The sequence below is a fragment of the Chiloscyllium plagiosum genome, unplaced genomic scaffold (genome assembly GCF_037043375.1).
Source record: "Chiloscyllium plagiosum isolate Xiang-an unplaced genomic scaffold, Cpla_swu_hap1 HiC_scaffold_13, whole genome shotgun sequence".
In the NCBI taxonomy this organism is placed as follows: domain Eukaryota; kingdom Metazoa; phylum Chordata; class Chondrichthyes; order Orectolobiformes; family Hemiscylliidae; genus Chiloscyllium; species Chiloscyllium plagiosum.
In genome coordinates, this window is record NW_028270151.1 from 24505096 (window position 1) to 24533074 (window position 27979).

The 27979-nt window shown below is 44.9% G+C and overlaps 1 protein-coding gene across 4 annotated transcripts in view; it reads right to left on the reverse strand.

The window, feature by feature from the left end:
* fndc3ba (fibronectin type III domain containing 3Ba) overlaps nt 1-27979 on the reverse strand; it is a 352878-nt gene that overhangs the window by 88544 nt on the left and 236355 nt on the right. For all 4 annotated transcript variants that reach the window (XM_087993367.1, XM_043702595.2, XM_087993369.1 and 1 more), the window contains 11 exons: nt 27486-27544; nt 19885-20042; nt 18651-18710; nt 16832-16970; nt 12985-13038; nt 11933-12057; nt 9263-9437; nt 7260-7346; nt 4065-4203; nt 3299-3370; nt 2208-2326 (listed from right to left, as the gene is read on the reverse strand). In XM_087993367.1, coding sequence (XP_087849493.1) covers nt 2208-2326; nt 3299-3370; nt 4065-4203; nt 7260-7346; nt 9263-9437; nt 11933-12057; nt 12985-13038; nt 16832-16970; nt 18651-18710; nt 19885-20042; nt 27486-27544 — 1187 coding nt within the window. The remainder of the gene's footprint in view (nt 1-2207; nt 2327-3298; nt 3371-4064; nt 4204-7259; nt 7347-9262; nt 9438-11932; nt 12058-12984; nt 13039-16831; nt 16971-18650; nt 18711-19884; nt 20043-27485; nt 27545-27979) is intronic.

A 27979-nucleotide genomic window follows, 5' to 3' on the forward strand; every position in this document is an offset into this window, starting at 1 on the left:
CACAGCCTTCCACGTTCTCCACTTGTGGTCATTTAAAATCCACTATCAGCTTCCATATTCTACCCCTTTACCTTTCATACACTGTGCTTGCTGACATACATCAGCTTCCAGATAAGCAACCTCTTGAGTTTAAAGACTCACCCCTATTTTCAAGTTCCTCCATGGCTTTTTCCTCAACTCATGACCCTCCTCAAGCCTTACAATCCTCAGTGATATCTGTACTCGTCTACGCTGGTCCTTTCTGACATCACATCCAGAAGGGAGATGACAGCGACCAGCCCTTGATATGAAGCCCTAGCAAAACTGGAATCAACAGGAAAGGTGGGGGGGGGGGGCGCAAATGTCTCCACAAAGCTCGCACAAAGGAAGCTGGTTGTGAACAAAGAACAAGGAAGCATTGGACAGCACAGGAATAAGGCCTTCGGCCCCCCCCCAAACCTGCGCCGACACTGAAGTAAAAACCTTTCTGTGCAATCTGTATCCCTATTCCCTGCCAATTCATATATTTGTCACGAGGCCTCTTCAACATTGCTATTGTAACTAATTCAATCACCTCCTCTGGCAGTGCATTCCAGGTCGTCCACAAAAAACAAACCTGCTCTCACATCTCCTTTAAACTTACCCCTTTTTCCTTAAACTTATGACCTCGAGTAATTGACACTTCTACTCTGGGAAAAAAAATTCCAACTATTCATTCTATCCATGCCTCTCATAATTCTGAAAATTTCTCCCAGGTTGCCTCTCAGCCTCCGACATGTAAATGAAGACAAACCACGTTTGTTCAATCTCTCCTCCTAGGTAATATCTCCAAACAGGCAACATTTCTGTACCCTCTCCAAAACCTCCACATCCTACTGGTGGTGGTATGACCAGAACTCTACACAATATTCCAAATGTGGCCTAACTAAAGTTAGATACAGCTGTGACACAAATTGACGATCTTTGTACTCTGTGCCCTGACTGATGAAGGCAAACATGTCACATTCCCTTTCTTGACCACCTTGTGTTGCCATGATCAGGGAACGGTAGACCTGCATATCTAGATCTCTCTGTGTGTTGACGCTGCTAAGGGTTGAGCCATTTGCTGTATCAATGGTATTTACTGTATAAATTGTTGGAAGTCTTCCCATCACCTACCTGTCCAAGCTTCACTTCTCTGAAATCTTCCTGTATGTGAAGATGGCAGCAGATGCTAACAACATAGTAACAACATTTAAAAGGCAGTGGGACAAATACATGGTCAGGAACGGTTTAGAAGGATATGGGCCAAGTGCAGGGAAATGGGGTTAGCTTGAGTGGGCATTTTGGTCGGCACGGACCAGTTTGAGCCAAAGGGTCTGTCTCCAAATGTAGGACTCTATGACTCTATGTCCCACGGCTGAGGGGTCTCCTCATAGAGGTTTAAAAAGCCATGGGGGACATGAATAGGATAAATAGACAAGGTCTTTCCCTGGGGTGGGGGAGTCCAGATGTAGAGGGCATAGGTTTAAATAGAAGGGGAAAGATATAAAAGGGACCTAAGGGACAGCTTTTTCACGCAGAGAGTGGAGCATGTATGAAATGAGCTGCCAGAGGAAGTGGGGGAGACTGGTACAATTACAGCATTTAAAACACATTTGGATGGGTATATGAATATAAAGGGTTTAGAGGGATATAGGCCAAGTACTGGCAAATGGGATTAAATTAATTTAGGATATCTGGTTGGCATGGATGAGTTGGACCAAAGGGTCTGCTTTCATGCTGTACATCTCTATGACTCGAAGCCTTGGCCTATTGCGATCCTTAATGGACTATTATGGACCTCCTCCCACTCCCCTCCACATATAAATGTGATACTATCCCCATCGCTCTGACTGGGCCTCGGCGATATCCTGGACTTATCTCTGTGTCCAGGCTCCTCGCTGTAGGGATGGCTTGGTGTCCCAGTGCTGCTGTAGGGACTCACTGAGCTTGCCAGCCAGCTGACTGGCTGAACCGATTCCTAAGGTGGGGAGAAAGGTTCACTTTAAAGTAACAAAGACAGCCCCCAGAGTTAAAAAGGTGGCCACTGGGATCCTGGGCAGGAGACTGGGGATCCTGCCACCCGATGCTATCACTGGGTTGAAATCTTCTTGATCTTAAATTTTATTTGGTAATGCTCTGAAATGCCTTGGGATGTCTTTCCCACATTATAGTTGTTGTTTAAATACAATTTGTTGTTGCTGTACCTGACTGTGTCCCCCAGTGCTGATACAGCAGGCTCTGAACCTGTATAAAGTGCCTGGCTTCAGTTGTTGGCAGACAGTCTCATTGAGTGATCCGCTGTACACCACCTCCCACTGGCTTCCTGCAGAGGATACAGTGAAAGGAGAAAGCTCAGCCTCTTCGCATCCCCACTCAGATTTCATTGCAACATAGAGGGCTATAAGTCATTGCATCTCACTGCAGCAATCATACGTACAGGCTAAACTTTCACAGCACCATAACATGTTATAGAGACCATAGTTAGTCATAACGTTCTGTGAGGATCCCCATATCTCACTACCAGGCTGCTTTTAGCGTCCAAATCTTCAGCTAGCAACATTGGTGTATGAACCTGGTTCCTCTATAATCCTGTATTTGGGAATAATGGGATATGGGACTGGACAAACCCAATATCCTGTACTTGGGAATGTCATGCTGGATCATCCCGATGTGCCTTACTTACAAGTAAAGGGATTTGGAGGAAGGAGTGACATAAGAACACAAGAAATGGCAATAGGAGTATTCTATTCACATCCTGAAACCTACCCTTCCACCCAATAAGATCATAGCCAACCTTTTGCGTTGACTCCTCTTCCTTATCTCATATCCCTCCATTTCCTTCTCACCCAAAATACCATCAATCTCGTTCTGGAACGTTCTCCATCACAGCACCCACAGGGTTAAGTGAAGACATTCCCCTTCATTTCAATCTGAAATGGCTGAGTCCAGATCACGTCCATGGCCCTAGCATGCTGTATCTGGGATGATGGGACATAAAGCCTGACACACCATATCTGGGAACGACAGGATTTTTCTGATACACTATATCTGGGAATGATGGGATGTTCCTAACATACTGTATCTGGGAATGACAGGATTTTCCTGATACATTGTATTTGGGAATGATGGGATGTCCTTGAAAACTCTGCTTCTGGGTCGAGGGATCTACGAAGTTCATACATGGACATGTTCCCACAAAGACCACCATTTATTATAGTATTTACTCTCCAGGGCTTGCTGCAATGCTGCTGGGAAAGGAGATGAGAGGAAAATTAAAGGTTACATTTTAACTCACCCTCGGAGCTGCCCTCAGAAATCTCTAGCAGGTACTTCAGAATTTCTGATCCGCCATTATCTTCTGGAGGATCTGTAATCATTGAAGGAGTCTATGTTAGATAAAACCTGGCTTGACAGATATATTAGTAAAGCATTCATGAGAGCATAATTCAAATAAATCTGACAACGAGAAGTGGAAGGACAGATTAGGGAGAGGCAACTTAAAAGCTTGGTCAAAGAGGTAGATTTTAAGTTTCAGGGAAGGAACAGGCCTTGGTAGCTGACTGCATGACCAGCAATGCTCCAGTGATTAATATGTGGGAGGTGCAAGAGGCCAGAATGGGGGGAGTGCAGTCATTTTGGAAGCTAAAAGTCCAGAGAAGGTCTCAGAGAGGTCAAGGTCAAGGCTGGATTTGAAAACCAAGATAAGAATGTTGAAAGGGAGGCATTACCGGACCAGAAGTCAATATGACAGGGGTGGGGGGTTGGATATGACTTTTTACTCAGTGAGTTGTGAGCTGAAACACTCTGCTTGGACAAGCTAAGCAGATTCAGTTGGAACTTCCAAAGGGGGAACTGGATAAGTAGTCAAAAGGAAACAATTTGCAAATCTACGCGGAATGGAAGGAAGAAGCAGGACTCATTGGAATGCTCAATTTCAGAGCGATGGACTGAATGGCCTCCATCGCGCCCAAACGATTCTAACCAGGCACTGCACGGATATTTAAGTTACTCGACAATCCAAGCAGCAGAGGAGAAGACCAGATGGGGAAGGATATACACACCCCACTTGAGGTGAAGGCTGTGAGAGAGCGGTGGGCCAATGACGTAGGGTGTGGATGGAGGCCCTGGTTGGTCTGGGTTGGTGATACACACGAGCACTTCACTGGGACTGCTGCTGCCCTCTGTGTTGGAAGCTATCAGCTGGGGGAAGAAACAAACACATACGTCACTTTTGTTATACACGCCCAAGACAGAGAGCTGCGTTTCCATCCACAAGGAGGAAACGGTGACAGACTAAAACAATTTGGAGCCTCTTAAAGATTTCAAAAGCGAGAAATGCTGCAAATGCTCAGTAGGTCAGGCAGCATCTATTTGAGAAATAAGAGTTGAGGGGTGAACCCTGAGACCCTGAGCTTCTGGTTGCCTGCCATTTCAACACACCACCGTGTTCTCTGGCCAACATCTCTGTCTCAGGGTCTCAGACTTGCTGCAGTGCTCCAGTGAAACTCAGCACAAGATGGAAGAACAGCATCTCATTTTCCACTTGGGGACCTGGTAGCCTTCAGGATTCAATCTGAGTGCAATAAATTTAGGGCCTGAGCACTTTTGCCAATGTTTTACTCCAACTTCCACACACCAGACCTTGTCATCACATGGGCTGCTATCACAATGTTCCCACTGTCAGCCGCTAATGGTCCTCATTAGCAGCTATTGATTCTCCCAGGCTGACTGTTATCCATTTCTTTGTCTGCCCATCTGTTTTGCTCTCTATCTGGGCTCCATCTTCACTTATAGTCACTCTTTATCTCCTCTCCCCACCCTCTACCACATCTTTAGCATATACAGTGGAACCTCGATTATCCAAATATCAATTATCCGAATATCGGATTATCCAAGGGAGATCTCAAGGTCCCGATAGAAACATTACGTCAAAGAGCTGTTTCAATCCTGACCGTGTCTTTTGTTTACAGGTACAATGATTAAAAATGAACTCGGCTCAGTGAAATGCTGCCGAGAACAGTCCTGGACAGTCCAGGCACTATCTCTAAATGACTGATCTCCCGCCCTCTCTCTCCCCCAACACTTTAGGGTTTGGGGGCACGGAGCGGGGGTGGACGTGTTTGGGGGAGGACGGGGTATGGGGATGGGGCGGGGGCAGTCAGGGTTGATGGGATTGGGGGGAGGATGCGGTTTGGGGGTGGAGTGGGTTGACGGCGTTGGGGGGGCAGGAGGTGGGGGCTCCCGCGCAGTGTGCTTTTGCCTAGTCTCCTGAATGGGGAGCTGACCTCACAGAAAACTCTGAGCCCCAGAGGAAATTAATTAACCGAATAATCAATCATCCGAAAGAAATGGTGCCCGCCCATCTCATTCGGATAATCGAGGTTTCTCTGTATACCAATCTTTCTCCAGCTACAATCAGTTCGGAGGAAGGGTCACTGGATTTGAAACATTAACTCAGCTTTCTCTCCACAGATGCTGTCAGACCTGCTGAATTTTCCCAACAATTTCTGTTTTTGTTCGAGGGACGGTAACTTGTTGAAATGTTGGGAGTCTTGCCTGCTGACACAATAGCTGTTGCCTCTTTTGAACCACACCTCCATCAGGGAGCAGGGAGGCCACCAGACAGCGTTCCCCAGAAATCAAAACCTTGAGAGTGGAAGTCTCGCTTATTGTGAGCTCCTGGCCAATCCGAGGCCGACTGTTTTTGTGCTCAGTAGTGCCACCAGGTGGCAGTGACTGCTGCAGGGAAAATGCTCACTGGGCCCCTAGGCTTGCAGAGCATACCCCACCCGCAAGCATTTACTCCCTCCGCCACTGATGCACAGTTGCAGCAGTGGGTACCATCTACAGGATACAGTGCACAAAATCACCAAGGCATCTTAGATAGCACCTTCTAAACGCATGACCATAACTATCTAGAAGGCTAAGGGTAGCAGATTCATGGAGCACCACCATGGCATGTTCCCCTTGAAATGAATCACCATCCTGACATGGAAGTATATTCCCATTCCTTCAGTTTCGCTGGGTCAAAATCCTGGAATTCCCTCCCAAAGACATTGTAGATCTGTCTACATACAACACGCAGGTTCAAGAATGCAGTTCACCACCACCTTCTCCAGAGCTACAAGGATGGGAAATCAATGTTGGCCTAGCCACAAATGGATATTACTTTTTAAAAAATAAACAATTTACCAGCCTGACTGCCTTGATTAGGTCACTCATGAAGAGGGGCAGAGATCAGCATGGGAAACCAAGGAGGATTTTTTAAAAAGATATTTCAGAGGTGATTTTAACTAGCTTCATTCATCTCAGATGCACGATGGAAAATCAGGAAATGCTGACGGAGGGAGAGAGAACTGAGGGAAGACCCAATGTACTCCACTGCCAATGAAGTATGTTTTGTGGTGTAGATCCCTTACTGTGGATTATTTACAGAATGTTTTTGATGTCACACATCCCTAATTGCCCTGACAGGTGGTGATGATCCACTTTTGTGAATTGCTGCAGTCCATGTATTCAGGGAAGCAATGGTTTAGTGGTATTATTGCTGAGCTACTAATCCAGAGACTCAGATAACATCCTGGGGACCTGCCACAGTAGATGGTGGAATTTGAATTCAATAAAAATCTGGAATTAAGAGTCTAATGATGAGCGGGAATCTGTTGTTGATTGTTGAGACAAAAAAACCCATTCCGTTCATGTTCTTTAGGGAAGGGAACTGCCACCCTTACCTGGTCTGGCCTACATGCGACTCCAGACCCACAGCAATATGGTTGACTCTGAGCTGCCCTCTGGACAGTAAATGTTGGCCTAGCCAGTGACATCCTCATTCCGTGAATGAATTAAATACAAAAATCACCATGTTCTCATCGTCAAGTAGGAATGGGCAATAAATGTAGAAAATGTGGCTAACAAATTACATTTACAGCAAGATTCCCAAACATCTATGTGATAAGGACACGATGAACAAACTTTTGACTGGACATGGTGGGAATGTCACTGTTCTTCTTCAAAACTGTGGACACGGGATCCTTCACACCCCCCCTAAGCAGGCAAGGCCTCACTTTAGAGTCAGTACTGAGGCATTAATACTGCAAACTGCAGTTTTGGTTCACATTGTAGGAGTGGGACTTTGACATCCAACCTTTTAGCACTGAGGTGGCACTGACATACACTGAACCACCACAGCTCACTTTTGGAGTAAGGAACTCCGGCCTAGAAAGCAAGGCTTCACCTCAATAAGGCAAGCAGCTCACCCTGAACTTGTATTGTGTGCTTCTCGTAAGAGACTTCACAGTGCTGGTCACTTCCTCACCCGTATACATCGACTCAAAGCCACCAGTCTGTAACAACAGCAACAATTTGCATTTAGATTTAATTTAATAGAGGTTCAGTAACACAGAACTTGAATATTGTTGAAATAATGTACTTAGTCAAAGCTTTCCATCTTGCAATCATCAGGATAATTTTTAATAATACCAATGCAAATATCTTTATACTGTATGAACATAGCATGCTGATTGGTTAGCAACTGGACTCTGATCATTGGAGATTGTTGCCATGGAGATTGCACCATGGGATGATGACTGACAAGAGTGCAGGATGAAACATTTTGATTAAACATGTCTTTTTTTTTAACTTGCACTAGTTTAATTTAGTAAAACAACCTATTGTTTAATCAAACAAAATCTGTGATTGAACCACAAGAGGTAAAATTAGGATAGGTGATGAAAAATGTCGGACTCATGGAGATGACAGACATGGAGAGGTTTAGGGAGGGAATTACAGAGCACAGGGCTCAGGTAGGTGAATGCATAGACACGAATGATTGAGATGTTTTCACTGGGGATCTGCAAACCAGAATTAGAGAGCAGTCAGAGATCCCAGACGGGTGTGGAGCTAGAGGAGATGACAGAGACAGAGAGCTATCTTCACTCAAAAAATGATAAAAAAGGGGTTGGCACAGTGGCTCAGTGGTTAGCACTGCTGCCTCACAGCACCAGGGACCCGGATTCAATTCCCACCTGGGGCAACTGTCTGTGTGGAGTTTGCTCATTCTCCCCGTGTCTGCGTGAGTTTCCTCCGGTTTCCTCCCACAATCCAAAGATGTGCAGGTCAGGTGAATTGCCCATGCTAAATTGCCCAAAGTGTTAGGTGCGTTAGTCAGGGGTAAATATAGGGTAGGGGGATGGGCCTGGGTGGGTTACTCTTCGGACGGTCGGCATGGATTTTTTGGATCAACGGGACTGCTTTCATACTGTAGGGAATCGAATCGAAGCATGGGGATGTGGATTGATTGCAAAACAATAATGAGCATTCTAACTTTGATGTGTTGCAGGATCAGAAGTGGGAGTGCCTTAATGAGATCAGAGAATGAGGAGTGAGTTTGGATAGTTGTCATGTGAGCATCAGCTCATGAATAGTGCAAGACTTTGTTAAGAGGTATTCACATCTTTTTTCCAAGATCAGATACCAAGACTTGGAACATATTTATCCAAGTTCATAAGACAAGCAAATAAGAAATTGGAGCAGGGGTGGATGATATGGCCTATTTAAGGTTTCACTGACATTCAATATGATTAAGATTGATTCAGACTTCATCTCCACTTTCCCACCTGCTCAATTCCCCAAGAAACTAAAAATCTATTTAACCCAGACTTAAAAATCTATTCAACGAGAAAGTATCTATTACCCTCTGGGACAGAGAATTCCAAAGCTTCATCACCCTCTGAGTGAAGAAATTTCTCTTCATATCCATCCAAACGGGTAACTGCTGACTGGGGCTCAAGGGATTAATTCATAAGGCGAGATTTCAAACTCTGGTCTTAGATATGCTCCAGCTTGAGATGTTGAAAAATAACCAAAGGGTTCAATCGGGTAGATAGAGAGAAAGTATTTGCCCTGGTACACTGTATATATTGGTGGTGGCATGGAGGGGCTGTGCATTGGAGTATACAGTGAGGGAGCGAATCCTTCAAAAGTGGTTCAGGGACAATCTCAGGAAGCATTTCTTCACAAGTAGCTTAAACTCTCTTCCTCTGGAAGTTGGTTTGTTGAGTCTCGCTGTCAACTGAATAACCAAGTCAACCGCAATTGAGATATATCTATTGGGTAAGGTTTATAGGACCAATGGAGTTGAGTACAAAATCAGCAATGATCTTAACTGGCTGGTTGAAAAGGCTAGAGGGGCTGAGTGGCCTCATTCTGCTCCTGTTTTGCTGTTCTCTGGGTTAGTGTTGAGCTCCAGGCAGTCACTTACCGAACTCTCTTCCTCCATCTCCAGCATGTAGGTGATGTGCTCCTCCGCTGACGAACCATCTGGACGGTTCCACTGTAACGTCACCCATGTGACCCCTGCACGCACCAACCGAGGGGCTGCAGGAGGCTGTGGCACGTTCCCCGCAGTGTAACAGACCACTTCCTGGCTGAAGCCACTGTAGGCAGCAGATAGAGGGTGGGGGAGATCAAATGCGTGGGGTAAAGAGAGAGACAAAGAAGGGGGAAAAAATGAGAAAAAGAAAGGAGTGAGTGACACAGAGTGACGGCAAGAGAGTGAGAAGGGAGAAAGCAGGAGAGAAATGAGGACAAAGACAGAGGGTGAGAGAGAAAGAAAGATAGGGTGAGAAGGAAGGAGGGAAAGGGGAGGTAGAGGAAAGACAGGGAGAGAGGAAGACAAAAGAGGATGAGCAAGAGATGGGTAGATAGCATGATAGAGAGAGAGAAATTGGACCAGACAGATAAAATATATGGAGAGTGAAGGAAAGAAAGAGAAAGGGAGATGATAAGAATGTGATAGAGGCAGAAAAGCCAGACAGGAAGATAAGAGTATTATAGGGAGACAATGAGGATGAGAAGAATATAAAAATGCAGAAAGAGATGTAAGAAGACAGAAGTGAGACAAAAGAAAACGGAATGAATAATTGTAACATTTGATTATCAGGATACCAACAGTGAGGAGAGCAAAGGGTTAGGGATAAAAAGTGAACATTCAAATAACAGCAGGTGTGAGGAGTGGGCAAAGGCATAAAATCAGTTATTACCTCAAGGCAACTGCAACCTTCCATAATGTGTGTGTGTGTGTGTTAGTCTCTGTGTGTGTGTTAGTTTGTGGAATTCTCTTCTCAGTTTCAGATGTCCGTACAGTGGTGGTAAAATCAATCCCATTGGCCCATGTCCTTAGAGGAGGAAATGGTGAGTGAGCATGTCTTGACTGTGCTATGTCCATCCTGTGAATTCTGCCAATCCAGGTCCACAAAACCCTCGGCATTTGTGTTAAAAGCAAAGGTTAATGAAGGACAGCCAAAACAAATTGGCATGGGAAAGTCATGCCCAACTAATGGGGACTTTGGAGCTACACAGTGGTTAGCTGCCTCACAGTTCAATTCCAGCCTCGGGCTGTGCAGAGTGTGCACATTCTCCCTGTGTCTGCGTGCATTTTCTCCGGGTCCTCCGATTTCCTTCCACAGTCCAAAGATCTGCCGGTTAGGGTGAATTGACCATGCTAAATTGCCCAGAGTGCTCAGGGATGTGTTGGTTAGGTGCATTTGTTAGGAGTAATAGGGTAGGGGAATGGGTCTGGCTGGGTTACTTTTCAGAGAGTCGATGTGGACTTGTTGGGCCAAACAGCCTGTTTCCACACTGTAGGGATTCTATCTATCAATAAATTCTTACTTGCTTGTGTGTGCTTTTTGATTTCCATAGGCCTGATGTTTAGCAGCTAGACCAAGGTATCACTAGGATTATGCCTCTAACCTTTACAGAATAGAACTTATAAAAAACTTGGATCCACATGGGTTTAGATGTCCATTCATTCATCAGTGTTCAGTGACATAATAAACTTACCGCACACAAACAGACCATTCAGCCCAAGTGATCCAAACTGGTGTTTCTGCTTCACACGAGCCTCCTTGAACATCAGAGGCTGAGGTTTATAAATCACAATGGGCATGGTTAGGGTAAATAGACAAGGTCTTTTCCCAGGTTGGGGGAGTCCAGAACTAGAGGACATAGGGTTAGGGTGAGAGGGGGAAGATTTAAAAGGGACCAACGGGGCAACTTTTTCACACAGAGGGTGGTGCGTGTATTAAATGAGCTGCCAGAAGAAGTGGTGGAGGCTGGTACAATTGCAACATTTAAAAGACATCTGGATGGGTATATGAATAGGAAGGGTTTGGAGGGGTATGGGTCAAGTGCTGGCAAATGGGACTAGATTAGGTTAGGATATCTGGTCAGCATGGACGATTTGGACAAAGGGTGTGTTTCCATGCTGTACGTCTCTACGACTCAGCACACTCCTCACTTGTCCCTCTCATTCTATCCTCTGTGCCCTTGCCCCGCATAGGTTTATCCAGCCTTGCCTAAACTGTGTCTGTCGAATTTATCTCAGCCATTCCTGTGTTAGCGAGTTCCACTTTCCCACTGCACTCGGGATATAGATGTTTCTGCTGAATTTCCTGTTGCTATGATTGGTGGCCCTGTTTTACTGAAGCTCCTAGTTCTGCCTGTGGATTGGGTTGAGAGAAAATGGTGACCAAGCTGTCGGATTGTCACAAATACCCGACTGGTTCAGCCACACCACCCTTTGAGCAAAGTAGCCTGCCATCCTAATCTGGGCTGAGCTCATTTGTGACTTGCATTGATTTTTAATCGAATTTCTAACGCACTGACCCGCTCAGTGCATTGTCCTGCAGCCAAAGGAACACCACCTTCTCAAGCAACCCACCCACCCCCACTCCAGAGCAACAATTACCCGAATCAACAATGTCACTCAATCCAAGAACAAGTTGCCATGTTCCTGTGGCTGCCTTAGCCATGGGACTGGTTACACCTGGTGACTCTAATGATACACAGCAAGATTCCACAACTAGCCCCATCGGTAAAACTGGAGGAAAATGGCTTGCCACAAGAATGCCCCATCCATTTCACTTACCTGGTGCCGATATCGTTGCATGCTGCTAACCGAAAGGTGTAACCAATGGCTGGTAAGAGTTTGGTTAGTTTGTAATGCCGCTGGTTACCAAAGTAACACTCCCGAAATCTGTTATTCCGTTTCCCCTAAGCACAAGGAAGGGAGAGAAACCGTTAAAATCAATAGTCTGACAGATCATGTGAGACTTGCCTCCCAAATGCCCGAGATGGATAGGGGCAATTTCCACACTACTCAATATTCACTCCCTTCCCCTGTTGAAGCATTGTGGCGCAGTATGTACCACTGACAAGATGCATCGCAGCAACTCACCAAGCTCCCTTTGACAGCACCTTTCATATCAATAAAGTCTACCATCTAGAAGGACGAGGGCAGCAGATACATGGGAATGCCATCTCTCTAAGTCACCCACTATCCTGACTTGGAAATATATCACTGTTCCTTCAATATCACTGAGCTTCCTCCCTAACGGAATTGTATGTCTCCCGACATGGAATGCAAGAAGGCAGCTCACCATCACCTTCTTAAAGACAACTAGGGAGGGGCAACAAATCCTGGCCAAGCCAACGTCACCCACATCCTGAGAATGAACTGTTTCAAACCCTGGTTATGTGGCTTACTTAGTGATGAAGAAATAGCAGTGAGGATTGACTCTGGGTCAGGTGTCTACACTCATGAGTGACTGTGCCATGGATCCACGCAAATAGACAACACCTCCAGCTCTGTCTGCTGAAAAGTACCTACTTTCTTGATGAAGGAGAATCGTGAATAATCGTTTTGTCACACAAAAAGAAACATCTGACTCTCTCAGGGAATGGAAGAACAGCGCTGATCCTCCGATCCCAAAGGCACAGTTTATTCAGCAATTTAATCCCCAATAAGATATCGATTGCTGAGATTATGAGCTGATTTATTAAGTCGAGCAATGTTTCTTGCTTGAGCACATTTCTACTTCAATACAATTTCTCGATAAAAGGCATTCTGGATTTCGACAGGAAACCTTGAGAAATGAAGTTGAACTATCCCGGCAGTTTGACCAATACATTAATACAAACCTCATCCCACTCGAGAAGGTAGCTGGTGATCTTTGATCCATTGTCCACAGGTGCCTGAGAGACAATTAAAACACAAAAGATGAGATTTACAATCGATTAGTGTTAGATCTTGTCTTACACCTCTGCAAGTTGACATGATAGAGAGAGAGAAAGAAAGCACTTGGCCTATCATTCTGGTACTGGCTCATTGTTGGAGTAAAGCTAAACTAAGCTGACTGCTCATTTTTGAGCCCTGTGTCAATCCCATTGCACCCTTTTCTCATCCTAACTCAATCCTCAAGTAATTCCACTGCTCTGTTCATTCCGCAAACTCCCTGGATCAATGCCCGATCATTCCTGATGTCGCTCTATCAATCGCAAATTGATCCCACTGCTCCCCTCATTCCTGATGACCCTGTATCAATCACAAACTAATCCCACTGCTCCCCACATTCCCAATGTCCCTGTATCAATCACAAACTAATCCCAGTGCTCCCCACATTCCCAATGTCCCTGTATCAATCACACACTAAGCCCACTGCTCCCCACATTCCCAATGTCCCTGTATCAATCACAAACTAATCCCACTGCTCCCCACATTCCCAATGTCCCTGTATCAATCACAAACTAATCCCACTGCTCCCCACATTCCCAATGTCCCTGTATCAATCACAAACTAATCCCAATGCTCCACACATTCCCAATGTCCCTGAATCAATCACAAACTAATCCCAGTGCTCCCCACATTCCCAATGTCCCTGTATCAATCACAAACTAATCCCACTGCTCCCCACATTCCCAATGTCCCTGTATCAATCACAAACTAATCCCACTCCTCCCCACATTCCCAATATCCCTGTATCAATCACAAACTAATCCCACTGCTCCCCACATTCCCAATATCCGTGTATCAATCACAAACTAATCCCACTGCTCCCCACATTCCCAATGTCCCTGTATCAATCACAAACTAATCCCACTGCTCCCCACATTCCCAATGTCCCTGCATCAATCACAAACTAATCCCACTGCTCCCCACATTCCCAATGTCCCTGTATCAATCACAAACTAATCCCACTGCTCCCCACATTCCCAATGTACCTGTATCAATCACAAACTAATCAAAATGCTCCCCACATTCCCAATGTCCCTGTATCAATCACAAACTAATCCCAATGCTCCCCACATTCCCAATGTCCCTGTATCAATCACAAACTAATCCCACTGCTCCCCACATTCCCAATGTCCCTGTATCAATCACAAACTAATCCCACTGCTCCCCACATTCCCAATGTCCCTGTATCAATCACAAACTAATCCCACTGCTCCCCACATTCCCAATGTCCCTGTATCAATCACAAACTAATCCCACTGCTCCCCACATTCCCAATGTCCCTGTATCAATCACAAACTAATGCCACTACTCCCCACATTCCCAATGTATCTGTCTCAATCACAAACTAATCCCAATGCTCCCCACATTCCCAATGTCCCTGTATCAATCACAAACTAATCCCAATGCTCCCCACATTCCCAATGTCCCTGTATCAATCACAAACTAATCCCAGTGCTCCCCACATTCCCAATGTCCCTGTAACAATCACAAACTAATCCAACTGCTCCCCACATTCCCAATGTCCCTGTATCAATCACAAACTAATCCCACTGCTCCCCACATTCCCAATGTCCCTGCATCAATCACAAACTAATCCCACTGCTCCCCACATTCCCAATATCCCTGTATCAATCACAAACTAATCCCACTGCTCCCCACATTCCCAATGTCCCTGTATCAATCACAAACTAATCCCACTGCTCCCCACATTCCCAATGTCCCTGTATCAATCACAAACTAATCCCACTGCTCCCCACATTCCCAATGTCCCTGTATCAATCACAAATTAATCCCACTGCTCCCACATTCCCAATGTCCCTGTAACAATCACAAATTAATCCCACTGCTCCCACATTCCCAATGTCCCTGTATCAATCACAAATTAATCCCACTGCTCCCCACATTCCCAATGTTCCTGTATCAATCACAAACTAATCCCACTGCTCCCCTCATTCCCAATGTTCCTGTATCAATCACAAACTAATCCCACTGCTCCCCACATTCCCAATGTCCCTGTATCAATCACAAACTAATCCCACTGCTCCCCACATTCCCAATGTCCCTGTATCAATCACAAACTAATCCCACTGCTCCCCACATTCCCAATGTCCCTGTATCAATCACAAACTAATCCCACTGCTCCCCGCATTCCCAATGTCCCTGTATCAATCACAAACTAATGCCACTGCTCCCCACATTCCCAATGTCCCTGTATCAATCACAAACTAATCCCACTGCTCCCACATTCCCAATGTCCCTGTATCAATCACAAACTAATCCCACTGCTCCCCACACTCCCAATGTCCCTGTATCAATCACAAACTAATCCCACTGCTCCCCACATTCCCAATGTCCCTGTATCAATCACAAACTAATCCCACTGCTCCCCGCATTCCCAATGTCCCTGTATCAATCACAAACTAATGCCACTGCTCCCCACATTCCCAATGTCCCTGTAACAATCACAAACTAATCCCACTGCTCCCACATTCCCAATGTCCCTGTATCAATCACAAACTAATCCCACTGCTCCCCACATTCCCAATGTCCCTGTATCAATCACAAACTAATCCCACTGCTCCCCACATTCCCAATGTCCCTGTATCAATCACAAACTAATCCCACTGCTCCCCACATTCCCAATGTCCCTGTAACAATCACAAACTAATCCCACTGCTCCCCACATTCCCAATGTCCCTGTATCAATCACAAACTAATCCCACTGCTCCCCACATTCCCAATGTCCCTGTATCAATCACAAACTAATCCCACTTCTCCCCACATTCCCAATATTCCTGTATCAATCACAAACTAATCCCACTGCTCCCCACATTCCCAATATCCGTGTATCAATCACAAACTAATCCCACTGCTCCCCACATTCCCAATGTCCCTGTATCAATCACAAACTAATCCCACTGCTCCCCACATTCCCAATGTCCCTGTATCAATCACAAACTAATCCCACTGCTCCCCACATTCCCAATGTCCCTGTATCAATCACAAACTAATCCCACTGCTCCCCACATTCCCAATGTCCCTGTATCAATCACAAACTAATCCCACTGCTCCCCACATTCCCAATGTCCCTGTATCAATCACAAACTAATCCCACTGCTCCCCACATTCCCAATGTCCCTGTATCAATCACAAACTAATCCCACTACTCCCCACATTCCCAATGTCCCTGTATCAATCACAAACTAATCCCACTGCTCCCCACATTCCCAATGTCCCTGTATCAATCACAAACTAATCCCAGTGCTCCCCACATTCCCAATGTCCCTGTATCAATCACAAACTAATCCCAGTGCTCCCCACATTCCCAATGTCCCTGTAACAATCACAAACTAATCCCACTGCTCCCCACATTCCCAATGTCCCTGTATCAATCACAAACTAATCCCACTACTCCCCACATTCCCAATGTCCCTGTATCAATCACAAACTAATCCCACTGCTCCCCACATTCCCAATGTCCCTGTAACAATCACAAACTAATCCCAGTGCTCCCCACATTCCCAATGTCCCTGTAACAATCACAAACTAATCCCACTGCTCCCCACATTCCCAATGTCCCTGTAACAATCACAAACTAATCCCAGTGCTCCCCACATTCCCAATGTCCCTGTAACAATCACAAACTAATCCCACTGCTCCCCACATTCCCAATGTCCCTGTATCAATCACAAACTAATCCCAGTGCCTGCTTTCATTCACGATGGCCCTTTTGCTCAGAACGTCACCTCTTACCTTCCACTGGATGGTCAGTGTGCTTTTCGTCCGATGGGAGAGTTTCGGTGGTGATGGTGTGTCTGGTGCACAGCTCTGAGTGGTGAAACTGACTGGCTCAGAGTACGACCCTTTCACCGAGTTATAGATTGTGGAAACTCTGGCAAGGCAAAGGTGACAGGTTGCATGGTAAGGTGAAGTGCAGAAAACCACTGGCCGAGAGAGGCCTGTCTTGTAGCCATTTGGGGTAAGGGTCAGGTCGAGGGGATTCGGAAGATAAATTCCCAGTTGGCACAGTTTCCTTTATCTCCCCACATCTGGTGCATTTATATGGTGCCGTTAATGGAACAAAGGATCTCTCAAGGGGTTCCAATTAAAAAGATTGGCTGAGGAAATCTGAGGCAACATGAGAAGTGAGCTTTTCATCAACTGACTGGCTTGAATCCGGAATGTTCTGCCTGAGTGTGAGGCGCAAGAAGATTCGATTAAGTCTTTCAGGAGAGAGAATCTAAAGGGAAAGCAAGTCCTGGGCCCCATGCAAATGGGTTTGAGGGCAGTGGGTGGAGTGGGATTTGTTAAACCTCTCTTCTCAAGAGCCGGATCAAATCGAACAGGCTGAATGGCCTCCTTCTGTAACCGGGCAGTTAAAGCACATTCAGCCCATGATGGTGGTGCAGTGATAAAACCACTTCTGACCCTGAAGCTCTAAAGCTTCAGATCTATAGTTCTGGGGATCTGCCTTCAAACCCCATCACACGAGCTGGAGGAAGTTAAATTCGGTAATTAAAATCTAGAATTGAAGGCTAGCCCTAGTATTTATGGCGTGGGAACTATCATGAGTCATTGTAAAAACCCATCTGATTCACTAATGTCCTTTAGCGATGGACATCTGCCATCCTTACCTGGTCTGGTCTACACTCATGACTCCAGACCCACATCAAGGGGGGATGACTCTAACTGCCTCCTGAAGTCGATCATGGGCAACGAAGGACAAGCAACAAAGGCTGGACTCACCTTCAACACCCACATCCCATGAAAAGACAAAGAAAAACATCCCAAGGCTAAAAGGTGACACTGATTGATTGAGGTGCTGCCCAGGGGAAAGCAACTGGGAACCAAAGTCTCTCCTCACTCCCAGGTAAAGAGTAAGGCTTGAATATATACTGTAGTTTGCAGGTTATGGGCCCCTGTGTATGTGTAGGAGAAAGTGAGGATTGCAGCTGCCGGAGATCAGAGTCACGAGTGTGGTGCTGGAAAAGCACAACAGGTCAGGCAGCATCCGAGGAGCAGGAGAATTGATGTTTCGGGCAAAAGTCTGCGTCTGTATAGATGACACTTGCAGCATGCATAAAAGAAATATTTTATAAACTCAACTGACAATCTTAAACTACATTAAAATAGCTCTCAAGATTGACCACCAAGTGTTGCCCGGTTACAGAACCATTGCTAACAGTCAACCTACTGACCAATCAGTGGTTACAGAACCATTGCTCACAGTCAACCTACCGACCAATCAGTGTGCCCAATTACAGAACCACTGCTAACCGTCAACCTACCGACCAATCAGTGTGCCCGGTTACAGAACCATTGCTAACAGTCAACCTACCGACCAATCAGTGTGCCCGGTTACAGAACCATTGCTAACAGTCAACCTACCGACCAATCAGTGTGCGTATCTCCTATTGTGGAAGCTGTTGAGGTGAATTGAAATTTGACATTCTTACTTTTGTAGTGAGTACCAGAGGAAAATTGTTTGTAACACATCTCTCTTTTTGACAATATGCAAATCCTGGGCTATCAAGTGGCCACTCAATTGAGTTGACTGTGTAAACAGGCTTACCTGATGTGATAATCTGTTGTTGGCTGTAAATCAGTCAGGCTGCATTCTAAATCTTCTCCACTGAAAACAGAGCAATCCAACTGATTACAATCGAAAGAGAAACGTACATCAAGCGATGAGGTCATTCAGCCCATTGCATGTTCTACTTGGGAAACACTGACCAATGAGTCCCCTCCCCTGGGTCCTGTCTCTACTGCCTAGCAACCGGTTGTCCTTCAAGTGTTTAGCTAACTCCCAATGGAGAGTTTTCATTGAATATGCTTCCACTGCTTCTCAGGCTGCATGTTCCAAATCCTAACAATCTATTGTGTACAAACCATTCCCCCAATCTCCGTTCCACTCCCACCCCAGGCATGTCTGTCAATCACCATAAATCCACATCCTCTGTTACCAACTGTCTTTCTGATGCATTCGCTTACTCCTCGCTTACTCCATCAAATCACCTCATGACTTTGATATGATCAATTTCACATTCCCCTCGATAGTCTTGGCTCTAAGAAGCATGATCCCATCTTACGTCAGTCTCTCTCCATGAACTGAAGTCCCTCATCATTTTGCATCTTTCTCGGCGTTCTCCCTCCAACAACATCTCCAAGATTTCAAAATCCTTCTGAACATGTGGGGCACTCGGACAACAGACCCAAGGTGTTGGCAACAGGAAAACTAAAAATGCAATAACCCACTCATCACGTTCCCGGTTATTCTCCAGGATAGCGAGGAGGTTCTGGGCAGGAAGCTGTCGCAAATTCCCAACTTCTCACCAGTCTGAGACCCATTGTGGAAAATTCCAGAGAATAAAAGCCAAGCTAGGAATGGTCAGCAAAACTAATTAGAACTCAGCTGAACACTGTCTTCACGATGCACTCTGATCCATTGCAATAGCACAGTGCATTGACTTGAATCCAATTAACTAGTTCTTGAACCCCAACTGTATCTGCTCTGGAATGTCCCATGGGGACATTATAGATTTACTCTGTTTCCAACCCTGTGCTGTCCCTGTCCTGGGACTATTTCATGGGGACAGTGTACGGTTAGCTTTACTCTGAATTTACCCTCATGCTATACCTGTCCTGGGACTATTTCATGGGGACAGTGTAGGGTTAGCTTTATTCTGAATTTACCCTGTGCTGCCCCTGTCCTGGAAGTGTTTTGGCATTGACACTGGTGTCTGAAATGGAGATTGCTTTTCGAAGGCAGTAATGTGTCTAGTTTTCTCAATGCTAGGGTTTCTCACCTATAAATAATCTTGTACTTCCCGTCCTTGCCCTTATCTGAAGAGGCCACTTCATAGTTACAGGTGTATGGTAGGCCGTTTGTCTGTTTGTCCCCGTTGGTGAGGCCTGTAGGTGGAGCCCAGGTGAGGAGAGCTGCCCTGGCTTGGACATTGGATACCTACCAAAGAAAACACATTGACATTGAAATGCATCACACTTCAGTTCAAAACAGGCCATTTGGCCCACTTGTTCCATGCTACAGGTTATGATTCACATGAACCTCCTCTGGCCTCTCATTACCTCACCCTATCTTCCTATTCCTTTTACTCCTATGTTTCTATCCAATGTTCCATTTATCGAGACCACTTTCCCTAACCTTCATTGAAGCTGCAACAGTTCACATTTTCCCTACTCTCTGAATATACTTTCTGGAAATTCCTGTGGGACTTATCACATGTTTCAATTCTGAAGAAGATTCATATTGGACTACAGACACTATCTCTGTTTTTCTCACTCCATAGATGCTGCTAAACCTGCTGAGATTCTGCATAACTTCTGTTTTTAGTTCAGATTTCCAGTATTTTGCTTTTATTTAATAGCTTACTGCATATCAGTTAGAGATTACATTGATATGATGGACAGAGTTGAAGAGATTTTCAGGAGGTCCCTGAAGGTTTCGTCACTCTCCTTCAAGTTCCTGGGCTTTTCGGCCCAAAGTCCATGTGATATTTCCATTGTGAGTAGGCGGTTCTTAATGAACTACTCAGTATTAACCATTTCAGACCCACAGTCCCATTGGGGTGGTACAGTGGTTAGCACTGCTGCCCCACAGTATCAGGACCTGAAGGGAGAACCTAGAGAGTTAGGCAGGAATTTAAAAAGGAGGTCCTCAAGGGTAGTAATATCTGGATTACTCCCAGTGCTATGAGATAGTGAGGGTAGGAATAGGAGGATAGAGCAGATGAATGCATGGCTGAAGAGCTGGTGTATGGGAGAAGGATTCACATTTTTGGATCATCGGAATCTCTTCTGGGATACAAGAGGGATGGATTGCATCCAAATTAGAAGGGGACTAATATACTGGCAGGGAAATTTGCTAGAACTGCTTGGGAGGATTTAAACTAGTAAGTTTGGGGGTGGGGGGGACCCAGGGAAATAGTGAGGAAAGAGATCAATCTGAGACGGGTACAGTTGAGAACAGAAGTGAGTCAAACAGTCAGGGCAGGCAGGGACAAGGTAGGACTAATAAATTAAACTGCATTTATTTCAATGCAAGGGGCCTAACAGGGAAGGCAGATGAACTCAGGGCATAGTTAGGAACATAGGTCTGGGATATCATAACAATTACAGAAACATGGCTCAGGGATGGACAGGACTGGCAGCTTAATGTTCCAGGATACGAATGCTACAGGAAGGATAGAAAGGGAGGCATGAGAGGAGGGGGAGTGGCATTTCTGATAAGGGATAGCATTACAGCTGTACTTAGGGAGGATATTCCTGGAAATACATCCAGGGAGGTTATTTGGGTGGAATTAAGAAATAGGAAAGGGATGATCACCTTATTCAGATTGTATTATAGACCCCAATAGTCAGAGGGAAATTGAGAAAAAAACTTGTAAGGAGATCTCAGCTATCTGTAAGAATAATAGGGTGGTTATGGTAGGGGATTTTAACTTTCCAAACATAGACTGGGACTGCCATAGTGTTAAAGGTTTAGATGGAGAGGAATTTGTTAAGAGTGTACAAGACAATTTTCTGATTCAGTATGTGGATGTACCTACTAGAGAAGGTGCAAAACTTGACTTACTCTTGGGAAATAAGGCAGGGCAGGTGATTGAGGTGTCAGTGGGGGTGCACTTTGGGGCCAGCAACCATAATTCTATTAGGTTTAAAATAGTGATGGAAAAGGATAGACCAGATCTAAAAGTTGAAGTTCTAAATTGGAGAAAGGCTAATTTTGACAGTATTAGGCAAGAACTTTCAAAAGTTGATTGGGGGCAGATGTTCGCAGGTAAAGGGATGGCTGAAAAATGGGAAGCCTTCAGAAATGAGATAACGAGAATCCAGAGAAAGTATATTCCTGTTAGGGTGAAAGGAAAGACTGGTAGGTATAGGGAATGCTGGATGATTAAAGAAATTGAGGGCCTGGTTAAGAAAAAGGAGGTGTATGTCAGGTATAGACAGGATAAAGCGGGTGAATCCTTAGAAGAGTATGAAGACAGTAGGAGTATACTTAAGAGGGAAATCAGGAGGGCAAAATGGAGACATGAGATAGCTTTGGCAAATAGAATTAAGGAGAATCCAAAGGGTTTTTACAAATATATTAAGGACAAAAGGGTAACTAGGGAGAGAATAGTGTTCCTCAAAGATCAACAAGGCAGCCTTTGTGTGGAGCCGCGGGAGATGGGGGAAATACGAAACGAGTATTTTGCATCAGTATTTACTGTGGAGAAGGACATGGAAGATATAGAATGTGTGCAAATAGATGGTGACACCTTGAAAAAAGTTCATATCACAGAGGAGGAAGTGCTGGATGTCTTGAAACGCATAAAGGTGGATAAATCCTCAGGACCTAATCAGGTGTTCCCTAGCACTCTGTGGGAAGCCAGGGAAGTAATTGTTGGGCCCTTTGCTGAGATATTTGTATCATCAATAGTCACAGGTGAGGTGCCGGAAGACTGGAGGTTGACTAATGTGGTGTCACTGTTTAAGAAAGTGGTAAGGACAAGCCAGGGAACTATAGACCAGTGAGCCTGACATTGCTGGTGGGTAAGTTGTTGGAGGGAATCCTGAGGGAAAGGGTTACACATAATTGGAAAGGCAAGGACTGATTAGGGATAGTGAACATGGCTTTGTTCATGGGAAGTCATGTCTCATGAATTTGATTGAGTTTTTTGAAAAAGCAATAAAGAGGATCGATAAGGGCAGAGTGGTGAATGTGATCTATATGGACTTCAGTAAGGCGTTCGACAAGGTTCCCCATGGGAGACTGGTTAGCAAGATTAGATCCAATGGAAAACAGGGAGAACTAGCCATTTGGATACAGAACTGCTCAAAGGTAGAAGACAGAGGGTGGTGGTGGAGGGTTGTTTTTCAGATTGGAGGCCTGTGACCAGTGGAGTGCCACAATGATCGGTGCTGGGTCCACTACTTTTTGTAATTTATATAAATGAATAGGATATGAACATAGGAGGCATAGTTAGTAAGTTTGCAGATGACACCAAAATTGGAGGTGTCATGGACAGCAAAGAAGGTTACCTCAGATTACAACAGGATCTTGATGAAATGGGCCAAAGGGCTGAGAAGTGGCAGATGGAGTTTAATTTAGTTAAATGCGAAGTGCTGCATTTTGGAAAAGCAAATCACTTAATGGTAAGTTCCTGGGGAGTGTTGGTGAACAGAGACCTTGGAGTGCAGGTTCATAGCTCCTTGAAAGTAGAGTCGCAGGTAGGCAAGATAGTGAAGAAGGCATTTGGTATGCTTTCTATTCCTTTATTGGTCAGAGTAGTACTGAGCATAGGAGTTGGGAAGTCATGTTGCGGCTGTACAGGACACTGGCAAGGCCACTTTGGGAATATTGCGTGCAATTCTGGTCTCCTTCCTATCGGAAGGATGTTGTGAAACTTGAAAGGGCTTAGCAAAGATTTACAAGGATGTTGCCAGGGTTGGAGGATTTGAGCTATAGGGAGAGGCTGAACAGGCTGGGGCTGTTTTCCCTGGAGCGTCAGAGGCTGAGGGGTGACCTTATAGAGGTTTACAAAATTATGAGGGGCATGGATAGGGTAAATATGCAAAGTCTCTTCCCTGGGGAGGTGGAGTCTAGAGCTGGGGATCAGAGGTTTGAGGTGAGAGGGGAAAGATATAGAAGAGACCTAAGGGGCAAATGTTTCACACAGAGGGTGGTACATGTATGGAATGAACTGCCAGAGGAAGTGGTGGAGGCTGGTACAATTGCAACATTTAAAAGGCATTTGGATGGGTATATGAATAGGAAGGGTTTGGTGGGATATGGGCCAAGTGTTGGCAAATGGGACTAGATTAAGTTGGGATATCTGGTTGGCATGGACGCATTGGTCTGAAGGGTCTGTTTCCATGCTGTACATCTCTATGGCTCAATGACTGCCTGTGTGGAGTTTGCACATTCCCTCCTGCAGTCCAAAGATGTGTAAGTTTGGTGGATTGGCCTGTTGTTTCTGCAGGCCAGGTGAGTTAATGTGGGGTTATGGGGAAAGGTTGGGATGCTCTTTGGAAGGTTATTGCAGACTCAATGGGCTGAACGACTTATGTCTGCTCTGTAGGGATTCTATACACAGCTCTGCCCACCAGTTCACAATTACTTCTACAATTCATTGAAGAATCACTTCTGTCAACCTGAATTCACGTCAACTTGTGCGTGCTCCACATGGTTTATACCTATTAAAAGCTTTTGTTAATGTGAGATCTCCACTTATTTTTCTGAACTGCAAACACTCTACAAATTTTAAAACAAAATTCAAGTTTTTCAGAATGTTTTCACTCACCAAATTTAAAATGGAATACAAAACCAATGTATGGGACATTTTTTTTACCTCCTATTTAACCTAATCGAAATGGGGGGAGGGAAGTTGAAAAACTGACGTCCTGAGGCAAACACTCACAAAGCATGATAATCTACCTCCACCTGCTGGCTCAATAGCCCATTACACCAGAGGGACAAACTCGTGAAGATAACACCAACACTTAGTGCTCTGGTCACACTGGAACTCCATTTTGATATTTAGAAGATGAACTGGAACAATATATGCCTTTTGCAAGTTTTATTAGCTTTTTCCTTCTGGGAGAGAGGAAGTTATTTCATATGAGGCAAAACTATGCATCCTAACACTCTGCATCTCCAATGTGAACTGAAAGTTTATTAAAGGCATTGATCTCAATCCACTGGTTATAGTGAGCCATCTGGTGGCCAACCAAAAGAACAGCACACAACAGAGCTTTTATCAACTCTGGCCTTGAGAATTAACCCATGTTCCATAGATTTCACCTTATCAGGGTAACCACTTGCTACAATGATTATGGAGTTATTGATTAATCAGACATCAATCTTTCTCATTGATGGTCCAAAACACAATGTGGAAAAACATTAGCGATTGACAGTTTTGAGAATGGTGGTGTGTTTTTGCCTCCTGTAACGCATTTGTATTTTAGGTGAAAATGCTTTCTGTTAGCTCCCGTAAAACTAGAATTAGATATGGGTAACGTGGTAAAAAAAGATCCAAAATTTCATTAACATATTTTATATCTACAAATGAATTTTAAAATACACAGGCACTTCAGGGCCTTGGGTATCATTAAGCTATTTGGTTACAGGGGAGAACACAATAGTTTGTCATGCTTCAAGTGGTTCCAGTTAAGACGGAATCTGAAACTTTCCAATGTTCAGGTCACATGGTAAGATAGGTTGATATCATGAGGCTGCCTCTTAATGTTATACTGATATCCTGTCTAAGAGACTGAGTAGCATGGTGGACCATGATCATACTGAATGGTGGACCAGACTCTGAGGATTAAATAGCTGTCTCCTGTTCCTATTATTGATGATTCTGTGAGACACATATGACAGAACCCAGAGATTCAAAGTCACGTGTTCATTCCCAGTCACATTCCACTTGGTGTGAGTTCCACCTCAAATCACTCAGATACTAGAACCCAACATACTATTTTCCAAAAGGAATCAACCTGTTTGCTGAATTAATCAGTGTCACCAGCTTCCACAGTCTCCAGAGGGAGACAATGCCAAAGACTCGCTGATGGCAGTATCCTTTCCGGAGGTTTCATTTGCTGACTCGAGATGGACATTTGCCAGGAGATCTCATCACATGATCACACACCCTCAACCAGTCAAAAAGCCTTCTCCATCCCCCTTCATGCCATCCCCAATATCTTTATTATATCTGTTTCACGTTTGACCCTGAGAGGAGTTACTATGCTCATTTCCTCACCGTGACTGGGATTGCTTATTTCCATCTCTGTTACACTGCTCAACTGCTCACTGGACTCAGTTCATCTGTTACTGAATGCCTCAATTACACCTTTGTGACATTTAAACTTAATTCTTCTCCCGCATTCTGGACTGATCTCCAGTGTTTTATCCTCTAGAAACTTGAGCTCATGCAAAACTCTGTGGCCCGTGTCCCAATTTGCACTTCTGCCAATATGCTCAGCTTGGGTTAAGGAAAAGTCTCGATTTTAAAATTCTCATCCTTGTTTTAGAATTCCTCTGTGGCCTTGCCTCATCTCTGTAACCTCCTCCAGTCCCATACCTCTCTAATTCTGATCTTTTGTGCATTCCCAATCCTGACCAGTGCACTCTTGGCAGACATGAATTGAACGTTGAGGCTTTAAGCTCTGCAATTCATTCCCCCAACCTCTCTGCCTCACATCCTTCCTTCAAACCTACCACTTTGGCCAAGTCTTTGGTCATTTGTCCTGCTATCATCTTTTGTGGCTCAGTATCCAACGTCATTTTTGTCTGTTCTTATAAACAGCCTTGGGGATACATCATTATTTAGGTGCTAAATAGTTGTAAATTATTGTTGTTGAAAGTTAACAAAGAAAACGGAAAAGAAAACCATGCATTTATTCTTTTTTTGGTCACCCTGTGACCTTCCCCCATCTCGATCTCGCCAATCCCACAACAAAGGAGGAAGCCAATTGATCCACTGTCCTTTGAAAAGTGCCATCCAACTAGTCCACCTTACTACCCCCAGTCCTGCAAATTTCTCCCCTTCTGATAATTCTCTCATTCCCTTCTGAACATTCATCTGCCGATACCACCCTGTGACATTTCAGATCCCAACAATACATTTCTCCTGACCTCGCGCTTGGGTTCTTTTTGCAGGAATGTGGGAGTTTATTCCCTTAATTTCCATAGATTCCAGAACCATCTGAAGACTCACAGCTGCTGGCTTCTTTCTCGATTGGTAAAATCGGGGGAAAGGAGCACAAAGTAAGGCTTGGGAGTTGGAGATGAAGATAAGATGGAGATGAGATGAGGGTCAAATGGAACTGAATGGCAATGGGAAGGGAAAGGATCTGGGAGATTCTCAGCGTATACTACACTAATAGCACAGAAACAGGCCATTCAGCCCAACCAACATGTACTGGCATTTATTGTGTACACTGGTGTCTGTGATTGTACTCTCAGCACAGTCTTACGACATCTCTTTCTCTTACCTTTTAGCTCACGGATTGGGCTATTTTCCTAGTGAAAGTAACAGAACATTTCATCCCAATCATTTGCTGAGACAATGAAATCCACTTTCTCTGAGTGTGTCAGAGATACAGAATGTGTCTCCCAGACACAAGCTTGTTCCCAACATGGACATTCCCGAATAAATGGGAATGCCATGGATGGTAGAGCCTTGAAATGCAAACGGAAAGTGCTGGAGAAACTCAGCAGGTTCCAGAGCCTTGAGTGCTCTGAGTATGAGTCTTACTGGACTCGAAACATTTACGCTGTTTCTCTCTTCCTGGATGCTGCCAGGTCTGTTAGGTTGCTCCATCACTTTCAGCTTTTCTTACGGAGATTCCCAAATAGTCAGCAGGCCCCGTGTTTTTCCACAATGAAGACAGGGTCACATACCTGTGGCCTCCCCATCCCAGAAAGCATGTCCTGCACCCTTTTCGTTTCAGAATCGAAATCTGCAAGAACAAATAAAGAAGAAAGTTTGAAATTCAGCCACTCCACGAGATGGAGATGATGGACTCACTGGGAAAATCATTCACAATCCAGCATCTGGCTTTGCAAGCAACCATTCTCAGTTCTGGGGTCTCTTGGGCATGTTGTTACTCTGATGGTGCTATCAGCTTGCAATCACACAGGAACGCCCCCTCGTAAAGTCATACAGCACGGAAACAGACCCTTCAGCCTGACTCATCCATGCCAACCACGCTTCCCAAACTAAACTGGTCCCATTTGCCTGCGTTCGGTCCATATCCCTCTAAATCCTTCCTATTCACGTACCCCTTCAAATGTCTTTTAAAGGTCATTGAAGAAGGCTGCTCAATTGTGAAAACAATTGCCAAACACGCTCTCCTATTAGTGAAGGGCAGTAACAAACCTCAGCAATTCAAAGT